This window comes from Ambystoma mexicanum, chromosome 7q (genome assembly GCF_040938575.1).
Source record: "Ambystoma mexicanum isolate Mex_15411 chromosome 7q, UKY_AmexF1_1, whole genome shotgun sequence".
Taxonomy (NCBI): domain Eukaryota; kingdom Metazoa; phylum Chordata; class Amphibia; order Caudata; family Ambystomatidae; genus Ambystoma; species Ambystoma mexicanum.
The window spans coordinates 478,844,531-478,861,282 of record NC_090941.1 but is presented as its reverse complement, the minus strand read 5'-3'; the positions used below and the strand labels follow the sequence as shown (position 1 = coordinate 478,861,282).

At 45.8% G+C, this 16,752-nt stretch overlaps 1 protein-coding gene across 1 annotated transcript in view; it reads right to left on the bottom strand.

The window, feature by feature from the left end:
- The window catches only part of DLEU7 (deleted in lymphocytic leukemia 7), a 42,057-nt gene extending 26,422 nt beyond the window's left edge, over positions 1-15,635 (bottom strand). The window contains exons 1-2 of the mRNA XM_069640142.1: positions 15,524-15,635; positions 11,792-12,559 (exon numbers count right to left, since the gene is read on the bottom strand). Of these exons, the coding sequence (XP_069496243.1) occupies positions 11,792-12,406 (615 nt within the window). The 5' untranslated portion in view covers positions 12,407-12,559; positions 15,524-15,635. The remainder of the gene's footprint in view (positions 1-11,791; positions 12,560-15,523) is intronic.
- Between the last annotated feature and the right edge of the window lie 1,117 nt (positions 15,636-16,752).

Sequence of the window (16,752 nt, the reverse complement as noted above, 5' to 3'; positions counted from 1 at the left end):
GGACTTTAAGAGTCAGCTGGTCTATTTTCTCATTCCTTTCATTTGGTCAATTACCAATTCTTTATAACATACTAAGCCTGTTGTACCTGTTAGGTGTAAATGTTACTTCAGAGATATATACCAAACGATAAGTAGCCTCAAAGTTTATCTTTGCTGGCTCCTTCAGGGACCTTTAGCATTTCAAGATGTAGACAGTTAAGCAAATCATTTTCAAGGAGTTGCCTTGACCACTGTTGATAATCTTGGTTTTCTGGTTCAGAATTAGACCCTCATCACTCTGGTTTTCCATTACTCTTAGATAAGGGAAACATAATATTTGACTAATTGGGAAACCTGTCTCACTTCATTACATTCTGATTATCATTCGGATCCCGCCAGATCTAGAAATCAGTATGAGAAAACTTTAGATTAGTTAACCATGCCAATTTACAAAGCCTCGAACCACTTCAAATATCCCTTTTCTGTTGTTACTTACAATCTAAATTTTACTCCTGCCCCTTAGCTCTCGTGCTCACTTTAGACAATGAAACTGATATGTTTTCTCAAACAACTGTGTAGCTTTGCACACTGAAATAGCTACAGACCTTGCTAACCATTCTCCCCTTCTGGACAGCTGCAGATTATAAGAGCTTCTGTTTTGTGACAGTGTCACCCACTCTCAGGTCATGATGCTCTCTTCTCAGTTCTTTGAAGGCCACATCAGAGAGTGCAGATCTCATTCCTGCAGCTTTACCAAAATTGATCTACACTGTCATTCTGCCTTTTTATGTTCCCAGTGTTCAATATGTCATTGTCCTTTAGTTGTTGGTCATGTGTCATCCTTTTACTTAAAAGGGGGCATAATAGGCATCCAGCCGTGCTGTGTTCCTCCCTGATCTATGTATTCAAAGCAAGTGCCTTGAAATGCATTTAGCAACACACACTTCACACCACCTTACTACGCAGCATATGCTTTGTTCTTATCAATCCTGATTTTTCCTCAGATTGCTGGATAATAACACCACGTGCGCATGAATGCTGAGTGGGCCTTTTTGTGCATGCTTCTGGGTCCCTCAGTGGTATTAGACACGATCGACCATGGGTCGCGCGTCACAACCTTCCCAACCACATGGGTTTTGGGGACTTCTTCAGGTGGTATTCTTTCTTTTTGATGGTTGCTTCCAGTACACTACATTGTGGACCACCAGACGGGGCGCACTTCCCTTGCCATGTGGGGTTCCAAGGTAGTCAATCCTTTAACACTTGTTATTTATTATTCGCATGGAGCCACATGGTGATCTGTTGCTTGGCAGCTGTACCTTTAACGGTCAACAACACTCAATTTAATCCTAAAGGGATATTCACCATTTTAGGTGCTCTCCCAGCTCCATAGAAGAATGTTTCACCTTTTACCTCAAACTTGACCCCACAAAAGGTGAACTGGTGTTATTTACTTCCTTGCTGTCTTCTCTTTCTGTTGAGTTGGCTTGAGATGCATGTCACCTTGGTTTGAACTTAGATTTTGCACTTACTTTCAACCCTTATATTGCAAAATGTTGCAAAGATGTTTACACCTCTCCCTTCACAAACACATCAGACCCTCTAATTCTAGCTCTGTCGCCTAGGTTCTAGTTTTATCTAGTTTTATCTAGAATAGATATCAGGCAGGCAATTCTTCCTGGATTGTCTCCACCCCCTCTCTCCGCACTTAAAGGCATCCTGAAGTCTGCTGTAGGGCTGGTGGGAGGTGTGCTGCCGCACCTTCAAGGATCCTTGTCCTGAAGCAATCATCCATTGTTGCTGGTAGGTTGTCTTGCTCCAGTGGCTCTTTCTCCCTGCACAGCAGAGATTGCCTGCAACTCTCCATACTGAAAAACAATCAAATAATGTAGAGCCTTCAAATTGCGCCTTCTTCTTCTCCGTTTGTTTAGAATTCCTTCCCCGCACACATTTGGATTCTCTCTTCACTCATGGGCTTTTAGAAAGCCCTCAAAACTGGCCTATTCAATTGGATTTCAACCTGTCAACGTTTGTGTTTGCATCCTTTTTATTTGGATGAACATTTCAGTTTATTTATTTTTTAGTTACAGTGTCATTACATGTCCTGTCTTTTTATTTTGTAAGCATGGTTCTATTTGTGATATTTCCTTGGAATCTGTCAAATCACCCAGACACCTTTTGGTATTGTTTGCACGCTTTTAAATATTGTAGATGAAAACATATTGCTTCACAAAGCCTCCCCAGGGATGATCAAGGTCTCCACTAAGATCAGGAAACGACTTGAAATCAATCAATCTATAATGCTGGCATACACATGATCACAGGTGAGAGAGATTCCATCACTGATACAAGCTCCGGCATCAAAAAGGTCAGAGCTGACAAATGCATTCTCCCCTAAGTATTCCTTCCTAAGAAAATATTAAAGCTACGCAAAAGCCCACATTATGTCAAAAAGAAATACTTTAAAAAATGGACAATTCAGTTTCTAAAACAAAGCCATGTGTGCCCTGGAGCAGACTCTGCCAATCCTTCTGAGGAGTGTAATAAGCTGTTTATAATGCATGGCAACAGGTCAGAGATGCTCATCCAGTTTTCTTTTGATCTTTGCATTCTGGGGCTTGTAGGTGTGCTCTTCCCATTATAAATTCAGGACGACAAGTTACCAAATGCAAAGAAAAAACCAGGACTACGCTGAGCAGTTCCCAGGAGCATGCTGGCATTCATACTTTACTTATTAAATTAGTTAGGAACAGCATCATTGCTGTTGTTTCTTTAAGGATTGCTCACACTGTAATAATTGTATTGTTGCCCAATTTAATGGCAGTCCATGTGTCAATCTCGAAAGCAGACATCTGAGTCATCATCATTACTTTCATTCAAACGTGGGTCCTGGAGGCTGCACAAAGATACATGGGGTGAGTGTCGACATAGACAAAATGGCTCCTGTGGGACAATAACTACAGACCATGGCACTTAATAAACCAAATTCATCAAAGGGAGGCATTTGGAGGACAAATAAATAAAGGGGTGGAAGAAAACAACAAATATAAGCGCACTTGTGTGTGGTATCACCAATATTTGTAGATGCCAAAAATATAATTTGTTGGAAAAAGTTTAGAGAGGCTTCCCAGTCTAAGAAACAATTGTCCTTCACGTTAATCTATGAAGAGTTTTTAAACTATTTACCAGAGTGCTTCGTAGAGGTCTGGGATAAACTGACAACACTTTCTTGTGAACAAGTAGAAAAAGTAGGTTGCAATCGGTTCCATGCAAAAATGTCTCCTGACAAAAATGTCACTGTTTTTGGCGGAGACATTATTATATTGAACATGCGGGGGGAGCAGCTTCTCTGTCAAAGCTGCTCAACTGTGGAATTCCCTGTCGCCAGCCCTTCGCGCAGTTCAATCATACCTGAACATTAGACAAAATTGCATCAGCTGGCTCAAGACAACTGACCATTATGGCCTGTCCTCCCTACCACATTGTAAATAGCTTTAAAGTTCTTGCTACTAGATACTTGTATAGTGTTTCTGTGTGTACCATTAGGTTCTATATGTGATTACCTGCCACTGCTACTTATTGCCTATGTTTTGACCTAGCCTTCTTCCTCGTGTAACCTATTGTTGTAACCTAAGCTTTGAGCCTTCATGTAACCTCTGCACCCTGATACCCTTGGGTCTGGGGCTCAATATAAACAAATAAGCAAACAAACAAACCCCTGCAACACGCACATTTTTTTTTCTAACAAGAGGAGCAGGGGACATCCCCGCAACCCGTCCCCATACACAGGGCCTGATTCACAGAGCTTGTTCCTATGGGATTTGGCCATTATAAAATGCTTCTGTGAATCAGGCCCATAATGTCACCATCTATAATGGTGCCAATGGCTTTTCTCGGCGACATTATGAATGGGGACATTATTACCTGATACCGTTGCAAGAAAGGTGACTAAAACGTGGCTGCTCTGCAAATATATTTTTTTCCCATTACCCAAAATATGGCAATATTGGCAGGGTCCTTATTCTGGGGGGTAATTAAATGTAATGTCAAGGGGTCTTGTACAGCGGACTTGTTCAATTATTTTGGCATCACTGTGCACAGCCCTGTAAGGGAAGCGGGAGGGTTGCTAATGCAATAGAGGGAGGGGCAGATGAGAATCCTTTGCTGTACCATAATCTTGGGTTCTGGTGTGATTGTAGGTGGTTACTGGCCTGGACCAGCTTGAGTGTGTGTTTCACCCAGGAGGGAAAGATCAAGGTTAATCCGATTGGATTCAGGGCTAGCTGGACTTAAGCAGCCACTTGTGTGGGGTGTGATGGTGCAAAAAAGTAGAAGTCGGGTTGCTCCGTTAGGTATCCATTCTTTTTGCGGAGGAATTTTCACCACAGATTTCTTTTACTGCAATTTGTTTACCGAATGTTTGGGGCACAAATTCAGTTTGATGTTTGGATGAGGCAATATGGCATGGGTAGTTGGGCGGGGTCTTTGGAAGGGAGCCAGGGGGTCGCCCCACATATTTTTGGCAGCAAATAAATATATAAAACATGGGATAAAAATACTGCATATTCAGCAAAACCACATTCTAGTGTGTAGAGTTTGTAGGCAATTTCTAAAAAGTGCAATTGTTGGTTGTGTGGGTAGCGTAAGGGGGAAAGAGATGAAGATGAGCTGTTGTTGGAGAGGGAATGGAAGGTGAAAGGGATCCTTTGGTTCAGGGCTGTTACCCTGCTGCAGTTTAAGTTCTTATTGTTGTCTCCGTTAGTGATTTTTCTTTCTTTCTTTTCTGGTTTGGTTTTTTTAAAAGGGAAATGGGGCAGATTGACCTGAATGAGTCTGATGTCCTATATTTCCTGGCTGGCACCTTGTGTGCTGGCCCACTGCACACTTATGAGCCTGTCCAATTCTATGTAGAGGTGGCGAGCCAACCACCTGACAGAGACTGATCTTCCATAGTCCTTTCCTTAAGAGTTGTGTGTGGAATCGTTGCTTGTTCATGGAATTGTGTGCAGTGGAGGTTCTGGCTGATATATGCTAGCGAGAGTGAGCGCCTGTCAGCTAAGGATGTTGTGATGCTCTCGGAATAAGAGATTTTCTGGGATTTTAAGGAGGTACAGTAGTTTTCCTCTTTTTACAGAAGTTTGGGCATCTAATTCATAGAGTGAGGTTGAGAGGATTCAGAATGGGGATACTGTCTGGCATTTCCAATTGAAGTTTGTCACTGTTACGAGGGCAGTGTTGCTGGGTTAAAGTGTTCTTGATGGTGTGTAATAGTGGCTGAGACAAGAGCTCTTATCGCCTCTGGCTCCATCCTGGTGCCCGGTGCTACCCCCCCACCCTCGGTTGGCTCCAGCTGGGCTCGCGGACGCTCCACTCGGAGCAGCGTCGGTCGGCCATGAATTTCAATGCATTCATTTTTTTCTTTAAACCATAAAACTGGGTGCACGGCCGCACTCACCCTGTCCGATGTTGTGTTTGTGTGCCGTGAGCCCATGACCCTGCTTTAGGCAGCCTTGCCCTTCCCTGCATGTCTGGGATGAAGATCCCGTCCATTTGGCAAAATGGACGTGAAACTGTGCTGTAGACAGTTTCGATTTCCCCGGGCCCACCACCCAGCCCAGGCCCAAACTATCTGTAGCCAACACAGGCAGCCAGGCGCCAGGCAGGGTACATTTTCTATAATGTAGCAAATGATCCACCCAGGCCCTGCCCAGTGCTACAGTGCGTGCCCACGCACCATCACGCAGCCCACCTAAGCCATTCACTGTCAGAGAGCCTGAGAGCCACTCTGTCACGCACAACAACGAGTGAGAGTTTACCATGCCCCCCAGCACACTGCCCTAGTGAGGATGTCCATGGCTGCACCCACCTTGCCAGCTGCAGGCCTCCGGTTGCCCCCGGCCTGGGCCCCTCTGCATGCTGCTGGTAAGTACCCTTTCGGCATTTCACACTTTTTAATTAATGTGCGACTCTTTTCAAAGGTTGCAGGCGATTGACAACACTCCCTGCAGAGCAGTCATTTCATTGGCATCACGTGCCATAGCATGCTGCAAAGCTTCTAGAATGAGTGGGGGGAGGGGAGCAAAACTGTGTAGATCCTTAGGCTATTTTCCCAAAAATATTCATTTAATTAATTTCCCATTTGGCAAAACAATACGGGTGTATTTTGTTAAAATTCGAAGTTAACAAATCTCACTTCCCAGTGTGCGCTGAAAACTGTAGCCTATCATTTAATTGGGTAATCCTTGTTGTTCAGCTGACACTGACTTCTTTAAGGAAGAGGGGTGTCTTTATTCTTAAATCAGTCCAACCTTTTTATCCAGCTTCCCCAAGACAGGCCTTTCAGTAAGGGGGGTCTGAAATACAAAATTCCCCAAAGCATTCCAATTTTTCTGTCTGACTTCCCAACTCAGACCAAAGCAAGGGAGGGGTCTGAAAAACAAAGTGATAAATCACCCTGTGTGGGTGAAATTATAATTGCCCTATATATTTTTACCAATTTTGAAATCCTGCAGGAAAATCAAAATCGCACAACATTACATAAGTGCCTTTGTTATTTAAAAGTGTAATTATTGTGTGAATTGAAATTTGCAGAAAGTAAGAATTGTGTCTGTGTTCTTTGTAACTCACTTTTGTGATTTATTTATGGTGTGTTGTGCCATGGATAAAGTGGGGTTTTGGACATTTTCATGCTAATTTCTATTACTTTTAATTTAAATAAATAACTATATATTTTCCGTACACTGGCCTGGTTCTTGGCTCATTGTGAGCTCAGGGTAGAGGAATCCAAGGTGCATGATATGTGACGGAAATGGGTCTAAAAAAGAATCTGTTAAACAGTTTGTTGAATAATCACTTGAGTGGGGAGGGAAGGAACTCCCTCTGTTGAGGGCGGCTTCTCAATAAACCGTTACATATTACTCACTGCCCTTTGCCCACTACAGGCTCAAACTTTTTTTGAAGGTTTGAAGAAGGTCACCTGGACTACGAAATCCCCCCCTTGGTTATGCTTCAAAGTGCACAGGCGCTGCGGGTGCAGATGCAGGTCCAATTTACCTCTGGAGGTGGATCTCTCGTCACGAATGCAGGACAAAGAAAGCACTGATGCAGCTGGTCCCAGGACACTTGAAGAAAGGCAGGAAAGTCGCCAGCAGCCACCCCCACTATCGCGACAGTGATGCAGAAGCACCCAAATCTTGCGGACTGATGCACACTTCTCTCTCACGGCCGATAGCAGGAGGGATGACGAAATTTGGCAAGAAGAGACTTTGCAGTGCGGACTAGGTTTCTTCCAAAGCTTGACCCGAAACTTGATGTAGCAACACGCCAGCATGGGTGCCAAGGTACAAGCTGGTCAGTCCACTGGAGGGCCCAGGGACACTTCTGAGAAGGCTCCTTTAAAGGGCAGCAAGGAGGCATTGAGAATGATTGGTACAACCACTCAAAAGGGTTAAAGCACCTTTGCTGGTCTTCGAAGGTGGAGCGCAAAACAAGGCTCTGCAGGGACAACATCGGGCTCAGGGTGCCAAATCTTCGCTTTGCGGGTCTGCACAGTCCTTGGATCTGCTTCGCTTGTCAGGTTTCTTGGCTCAGTGGAGAGGTCGATTCGGACCTATGCGTGATCTGCGGGTCTGAACTCAGAGCCCTTACTCGTATCTTAAAGTCCAGTGAGTGCTTGCACCCAGTTGGCCAAAAAGGAGATCTGCCCCAATAATGCACGCCAGCAGTGGTCCAATCAGGGACCACTGCAGCTCTTATGCTCTCATGCACACCAGACATCCTGATACCAGTAGGGTGGATTGGGGCCATACAGTCCCAGCCCACTTCCTGGGTACCCACACACGTGACTTGCATTAGCCCGCAAAAAGCACCAGCTTTTACGGGAGAATGCATGCCCAAGTAAGGACTCCCTGGGTCACAAAGAGCAAGGGGAAGGCCTACAGAATAAATGTCCAAGGGAGAAGACAAAAGACCTTGTGGCATGGCCATGACTGACACTAGCCACTGTCATGAGCCACACACGGTAAGCATGGTATGGCTCAGTAAAAGTTCATAAAAATACATTAAAAAGCTTCTGCTGCCACCAGTCTACTCCTAAGCACATTATTCAGTTACCAAAAAATCTTTACGGGATGTCTATGGCCTGAAAACGCAAGGACCCCAGTGCGCGGTACTGTAATGTACTTTGCACACTGAAATACAGTTGCCAAAAGTGGCAACAAAGTCATAAGGCTAAGGGAAACAATGTTTCCCAGTACTGATTGTCAGAAGGACAAGTCAGTTTCCCCAGAACGATGAGCGAAAGCCCAGTGCAGCGCAGCTGAAGGCTGTACTACACTGGCAGAAAGTCGGGACAGGAGGCTGTAACACAAGCTAAAATTTGGGGTTCCACAAATAGAGAGGTAAAATAGCAGTGCATGAACTTTTACCTAACACCCACCCACCTCTACTGCAACTTCAATATTGGGCAATGTTTTTCTTCATGCAGCTAACCCACCTACATCCTAAACCTTATTGCTTGAATATTACCGTCCAAGGTGGACGTCTGATTCTGGGGCATGGTTTAGCTTCCATCAGTATTTGGGGCCCTCAACCCAGTGCACCCTGTAGCTTAGTTAAGCCCAAAGTTGGAAAGATGATCCACCACTTAGGAGCCAATATAAGGATTGCATTTCAGGGGCAGTGTGGGCACATTTTTTTCAAACCAAGGATGTATGGCTGTGTGATTTATGATTAATTAAGCGCTCACCTCTGACATCTGTGTGCAACCTGAAGTCACACATATGAGTTATAGCGAGTCAATTTGGACCTTCATCTTTCAGAGTTTGCTAAATTGAGTATGTTCAAGATCCTCCTCTTTCCTATCAACAAAGGTGTGGGATTCAATGCCCCGGCGACTCTACACAAAGGGCGATCACCTGGTCTTCAAATCATCTTTCAAAACCTGACTGTTCACTAGACCAAAACAGACAAGACTAGCATGACACCCTGTAAAGACGGAACCAAGAAGAACTTTCAATTTCTAGCCACCCTGTAAGACCCGCTAGAACCACACAGATGAACCAGCATGGTCTTTCAACTCCCAAGCCATGCCCCCCCAGATTTTAACAACATAACAGGCATCACAAATCTGGACACATAGATTGGTCAGGGTACCACACTCTCAAACCATGATGACATGGAGACTGACCCTTCCTGAACAGCCGCACTGACATGTGTAATGCAGGAATGCACAACAGTTACATCAAGAGCTTATTGGAGATCGGAACCCAATCGGGTCAGTCTCTCCATCACACAATATACACTGACAGCACCACACAATCATAAAATGGAACCAGAACAGTACCAACACCTCGTTAAGATGGATAGCAACACAACTTGAAATCTACTCACTCAGTATAACCCTATAATTCCAATAGCACCAAACCACCTCCCAAACCTTTCAATCTACTAGCACCTTTAAACTATACAAAAGGATTATAACACACATGGCAGAAGTATGCCTGCTGGCATCATCCCAACTATATGAACCTTGGGGGGCACCTCAGAAATCATTGCAGAGCCGACTAAATCTGGAACACATCCCAAAGTGTCTATGCCACAAATCACATCTAACCATACCAGCACTCAGAACGTGGGTACACGTTCGCACTCAACGCCAAATGTTTGGTACCTGCCTCTCTCTTATAACCACCCCCTGTTTAGTTTAGGCAAAACCATACAGAAGCCACACAACAACCTTACATTTCAGAGATGTGCTATACAAGACCACTTGACATTACCATTAAATTGGGTAATAACACTTATTAGCATATGGAAATTATTGACCTCCTGTTAGCCAAGCAGAATGTTTAGCATGCAGTCAATAACTACTGGTATTGACTGCATTCTGAACATTCTGTTTTCAGAAGAAGACAGGGAAACAACAATGCAAGATTTTGTTTTATCAAGACACTTCCTCTCTAGCAGCACCTTTTTTTGCTGCAACTTGCCGTTGAACACACGAAAGATAAAGAAAAAAGTTTGGAGAATGTTTTCACTTTCTTATAGATAAACTGTTTACTTTTACATGGCACCTAAAGTATGCTCATGCGAAACCTTTTCCAGTTCAACCAAGTTGCAATTAAAATGTTTAACTTATGAAGACAGCCATGTTATTTAAATATTACAAAATAAAACCACATTTAATGTACTAGCTCAGTTTGTTTACTTTACTCACTCTTAATGCACCTTTTTTTTTACTTCACGGCAAAAACTCCAAAACACGTATTGCTACTTCCACCATGTGCTAATAGTATTAAAGACCTCGGGAGGGGTCATTATCTCTTGGGATAAAGACCCTTCCCCATCCTGCGATAATGACGCCTCCCTCAGTCTCTAAGGCTATAATTACAGCACTGAGACGTGGGAGTATCCGCCATGAAGTGATACATTAAAATTAGATTTGTATACTCTTTTTACAGCTTAAAATAATGGACCAGGGTTAGATGGACCATTGATATGGGTTATTGGTTTAAAAAGTGGCGGGCACTTTAAGGAGGGCTGTTGAACTGTGGTGTTGGAGATGTCATATTTAAGCTTAGTTGGGGTGCCATTCAGAGTACCGCTAGGGTACATGACGAAGGGTGAAAGTTTGGGGTAGATGGGGTACTATATTGTTCATTTCTCCCGTTATGTAATTTTTCATTCATTGTTTCAAAGCATGAGCAAGACGTGATCAAATGTATTTAATGAAAAACACGCTGTAAAACACTTGTAAGCCTAAATCCCTTTCACTGTTTTTTGGAGGGCCTTTATGCAACTGTGCAACATGAGTACACTTTTTAGAGTGTACATTAACTTGGTGCAAAACGTTCATTATCTTAAGCCTGGTCTGAACTTGCATGGAGAAACAGGATGTAGGAACACACTACAACATGAGTTCCTAATGTGTATAATTTTAATCTGTAAGAGAGATGTTGGGTGCTCTGGCCACTGGCTACAGGGACAAAAATATCACAAGCACATTGTTTTTGGAATCTCAAAGAAATATCTGGGCACTCCTGTGGGAACCCACCCTTCAATGTAAAAGTTCCGGAATATAAAATTGTAAAATTCACAGATGGATACTATCAGTCCTCGTGGAATGCTACATGGCATTAAACAACTTTCCTGCTGTCACAGGAAATCTTTTCACTTAAGTTCACAACGAATATACATGTCTTTATGAATGTAGGAAGACAGGTTGTACTCAACTGAAAAGGGGAGCAAGCAAATCCCGAAAGGCGCAGTAGTAGCAAGAGATCATTGTGAATCCGTTGCCCATTTTTGAAGGAGCACTCTTGCTCATTTGCCTTAATGCCATTCAGGGGAATGTGGCTCTTCATGCTCCAGAATGTTGTCAGAAAACGCGATTGTCTAACGGTATTGAATGTGTGTACATGTATGTTCTTTGTGAACTTTAGTGAAAAGATTTCCTGTGACAACAGGAAAGTTGTTTTATGCCAACTAGCATTCCATAAGAGTAATACATCTGTAGAACGTGACAATGTTATATTCCGGAACTTTTCTTTTGGAGGGCGCGTCCCCACAGGAGTGCCCGGGATGTCTTTGCGATTCAAAGAACTATGTGCTTCGGGACTTGCATAGAGTCCTCATTTTTTGGCCAACTCTGTAAACTATGTATTTACTTAACCCAGTTTGGTCTCTTGACCTTTATTTGACAGGCCACTACCCAGGACCCGTTGTTCCATTCCCCCCCCCCCCCCCCACTCCACCCTTTCCTGGTTTTCCTCTCCCTCCAGCCCCATTTATGATTTCAATAGAGGGCACTGACCTTTAGGTGAATGCTGAAAGGCAGGTTCTCCGCGAGAGGGCATAGCAGGTTCTGTTCCACCGACAAAAGCTGAGACGTCAAGTCTGTGACTCTGGAGAGCCTGTTGTCAGTGGCCCTTTCTGCCAGGGTGCGGGTCCCTGGGCCCGAGCCCCTTCGCGGGGGCAGCTGCGCCGGACCCCTGTCGGTTAAACTCTTCAGACGTTGAGTCTGAGCGGGCTCCGGGAGCTGAGGCTGGCCATGCGGGCTCTGGGCGGGTGCCTTGCTTGGGGGACATCCCAGCACCGAACCGTTACTTTCACCGTCGGTCCGAGTGCCCCAATTACACGTCATATGAGACTCATGTCCGCCATCTTGAGCCATATCACATATGTTGCCTCCATCCTGTGCCATAGCAGGTGCATGTCCTCCATCCTGGGCCATCGCGTGAGCACTGGCGCACTCGCTACCCACGCCTTTCTTCTGCTGCAAATGCTTTAGCGTTGTCAAGGCAACCATTTGGTGACCCATAGAGGTGAGTAACGGACCCCCTGGCCTGGCCATCCTCTGAATGTCCGGTGGGCCCAATACCATGTCCCTCTTCCACCGCTGCAGGCCGGTCTGTGTGTAGCAGCCCATCCTAATCGTGCATCACTGTGTGGCCGGCTCCTCCCCGCAGGCCTGGCGAGTCAGTGTGAAGCGTGCAACGGTTCTGCAAGCACTCGAGTCAGCACTCTCCCGGAATAGGGTGGGGGAGGGCGCGTGTGCAGATCCGTATCTCGCCAGGATCTTCTACGTGAAATAAAAGCACAGAAGAGGTTATATACAGTGTATGCAGTATTGAACAAGAACACACACGGAAAACGGAGAATCAGAAGAAAACATTTTCAATATTGTACTTTTAGTTTTTATTCGTATTTTAATTTGATATTTTGCATCCATGTCTGGTGACAGGGAAGTGGGTTCGGTTTCTGAAGGCTCATATCATTTGGACGATAGAGCCAAGGTAGGCGAAGTCACACATGCCACAGAGAAATGTTTTTTTTATTTTAATCTTAAGGTTACTTCCCATAGAAAGTGAAAGCCTGCAATTAAAGCCTGCAAATGTTGGAAAAGCCAACGTTAGGGGGGGTGGGGGAGAGAGAGAGAGAGAGAGAGAGTGTGTGTGTGTGTGTGTGTGTTTTTTTTTTTTTTTTTTTTTGAAGAGGCCAAACTTTGTCCAACCCCCATCATACCGCTTTGCTCCCACCAACCCTCCTCCCGCCCCAGCAGAACTTCAAGAACCTTACTTAAAAAATGCTCTATCCTGAATTTTTGTAAACTTTTTTTGCCCTGTCGTCCACGGATGACAAAATTATATGCCTCCACAAATTGCCTTTTTAAAAGAAAGTTCCATTTTTCCATGACGACGAAGAGCCTATTGTCACCTTGGAGAGAAGAGCCTATTGTCACCTTGGAGAGATACACACACGCACACACAATCACACAGGCACATTTGACTCACATCCTGCAATCGCTTGGGATTTCAGGGCCCCATCTGTAGAGTAGGGGTCAAAGTCGCAGTATTTTGCTCTTTCGCGTAAACTCATGACGAAGCTGTCCATCGTTTCACCTTTATCTTGTGTGGATGTGTGAAATATGTGACATTCATAGTCTGCGTTTTTTAGGGGAGCAAAGTAATTGTTCAGTGAATCAATGATGCCTTGAAATGTGTCAGTTGAGGAGCACTCCACGTGTTATATGAACAGCTGGAGCAGGAGTAGGTGCACGGGGCTCAGCACACTTATTGTGGGGCTGTTTCACCCGCGTGCACATGCAGCGCCCGCCCTTTCCAAGGACTGTTGCAGGCTCTCCGATGCAATGCAATGCAGGAGTTCTCCCGGGCCCTGGCATCATACCTGAGCCCCCAACCCTGGGCTGGAAGCAGAGCGGGGCGAGCAGCAGCAGCAGCGGTGGTGCCATGCACACAGGTGGCGCACCGGCCCTGGGAGGAGGTCTCCATGCGGCTGTGGATGGTACAGATATGTCACCGCAGGGTTCAGCATGATGATCCTCGTCGCCATTGTGGGATCCGCGCGTAGCGGATGACGGTAATAAAGCAAAGGCACACAATAAAGCACAGGCGGTTGTCCTGCGTAGTTGCACCGTCTTGATTCATTGCGCGCACACTGGCGATTTTAGGTGGCAACCCCACCTACTAATACGGGTCGGCTACGACCTTACCAAACAGTGAAAGCACTACCAGCATGGGCATAAACATAGGACATTACACTCACGTGCCATGACACTTTGCCAAGTCCCAGTCATACACTCCATCAGCTGCAACATAAAGGAGTCACTCCACACTGCTACAGTGAATCTCCACTGTTAACATTGCAGCCTATATGTTTCATACTTAATATACTGTGTCTTCCATAGCGAAACACCTCACAAGTGCACGTTTTATGTTCTATCACGAAAGGGGTTTCACACATGAAATCCTGCACGTGTCTCTGCCTTTGCAAACCAATACCGCATCTACGGGCCCAGAGACGCCTATAACCCGTGGCCGTGGGGTACTGTGTCATCCCTCTGGGTCCCTGGGTGTAAGGTTTGCTCCTCAAATGACATCGGTACTTCCCATATGTGCTGGCCTTCTACATGTGCCAATCAAGAGTGATCACATTCTACATAAATAACTCCAAATGTCCAATAGCTTAAAAGGTAACACCGGAGCGCGATGTACACAAAACTGTGGAACTATGGGTTATAGTTGGGGATTGGGTCCTGGGGGACAGGGGGGTGGCGGCTTCCTTTACACAACCAATCCTCAGTTCTCTCTCCCGCCTTCTTGGCAAGCTCATCAACGCCGCCGTTTGTGGCGTGCTTGGCGCTATATTAACACTCCAATAAAGTGAAGGCTGGTGAAGACAGGCAGCTTAAAAAAATTAAGTTCAAAGAAAAATATTCTGCCCTTTTGTCGTACATACAATTTAATTCGGTAGTAGCGTGGCCTCAGGGACTTGTGTAAAATGTTGATGTTTTCCCTATCGGCAGCCACACTTGTCACATTGACGCACGAGGCCCATGTGCCCGGGCTTCGGGCTGATAGCACTGACTGCTGCCAGCTCCAGCTGTGGGCCTCGCCGGCGGCCCCTCGTGTACTGCGCCTAATAGACGGCGCCAGACCCGGCCACCCTGTTTATTTTCATAGCCGGACGCTGGAGGTTCCTGCGCATTCCAGCTGGAGGTGGCTCGCCTACTGTGGGTGGAGGGAGAGGCCGGCTGAAGACACGCAGGACACACGCACCATCCTCCTATCCGCGGGATGTTAGCAGTATCGGGTCCAGGACAGGCGTACTCTTTTAAAGCACAGCTCACAAAGAATGGTTCTTCAGTATTATCATAGCACTGCACCACACGATGCTTAAAACGGCGCAATGTAAAACTGTAACTACCGAAACACGTCAGCAATACGTAAGCACGTGTGTACACGAAAAATAAAGGCTTTGTGCGCTTCCTCGGAGATTGCAGCTGAAAGGTTTGATCTGGTCGTTAAAGAAGGCGCTCGGGATGCTGGCTGCCGCTTTGTGTGATCTCGTGCAAGTCCCGACCCCTCATCACTTTGAGCCACGGTTTTCTTGAATGGAATTTGAAAACGCTTAGAAGCAGCACGAGTCTGGGAAAAATCCCGAGTTTGGCTCACCCCTCATGCCCCGCTTCTTCCCAAGACATCCACCCCCACCGGCTGGCCCAGTTTCAAGCAGCCCGACTCACCCAAAACGGGCTCTTTGGTAATCTCCGGTCCTGTAAGAGCCGTTACACAATACCCCCTGTGCTGAAAGGATGCGCACCGCAACACGCCGTCCTCGCCTTTGCCTTAGCGACCGTGGACTTGGCGGCTGATGCTTGGACGTGCCGCTTTTAAGCCAGGTGTGCGTGTGATGTCAGCTTAAAGCAACAGGTTGCTGGGAACTCTGGCACTCCAGTTAATTATTACATTACACCCATAAACCGGAGATAAATGATAGGCAGCGCACGAGCCATGGCTCTGGAAGCGAAGGGCGGGCTCGAGCTACCCACCCTGTGTCATAGCAGGCAAACCTAGCCTGATTTTCCTGCCAGGCTACAATTAAACATTTGTGCAGGTGTTTTGTCACACACCTAACGTATGTGTCATTATGTTGTGTTCCATCTATGAAATGTGTCTGGCGAATTTGGAACCACTTTATTTGCGGGGGTAGTTAACGAGGGTGTAGGGATGTTATTGCGTGATAATGGCCCGCGGACGGAGGCACTACTGCCATTAGAACATTTATCTAAAGCGGGTGGAACGCTCTGTTTAAAACTAGGAGAGACAAAGGAGAAACATTGGAATGATGGGACAAATGGCGTATGCAAGCCATTATTGCCCCCTGCCAGTGCATGACTGCACAGGAAGTGGCAACATTCCAGTGCCTCCAGGCCCCTCGCCCTCGCCACTGTACTTTTTTTAAATTCAAGGTGATCCGCTTTCCGACAGAACTCGGTCTGAAATATTTGTCTTTATAGCCCCACCGCACGCAGCCCCGGGTGTAAAGCACCCGAGCTATCCCATAATGCCCCAGTTTTCCTGTCTGTCCCTGCGGACAGTGCACCCTGGGGAGGCCAGCTCCTCTGCTGGATTGTGTGGGTCTAGAACTGCTGATTTGTTTGCGCATTGATTTTTTCAGTCTGTCTAAACAGCCGACCAGCTTTAACCGCAATTGCGAAGCCTTCAGAGTACTTTTTGGGCATTGTCCCTTCAGCTTAAATTCCAGGCTCTATCCCTATTAAGCCTCAGATGAAGAGCCGTGGAAGGCTCGAAACATGTGTTAGGCTGTTGCTTGTACAAAACCTTGTACTTTAAAGGCTGTTCTTTCACACAAATCACTTGCACTCCCGATTTTTATTTTGCAAAAATTGGCGCAGTGAAACTGGGACTTGTTTGTGTTGCATTAAGTGGTAGAGCCACCTATCCGCTGAAA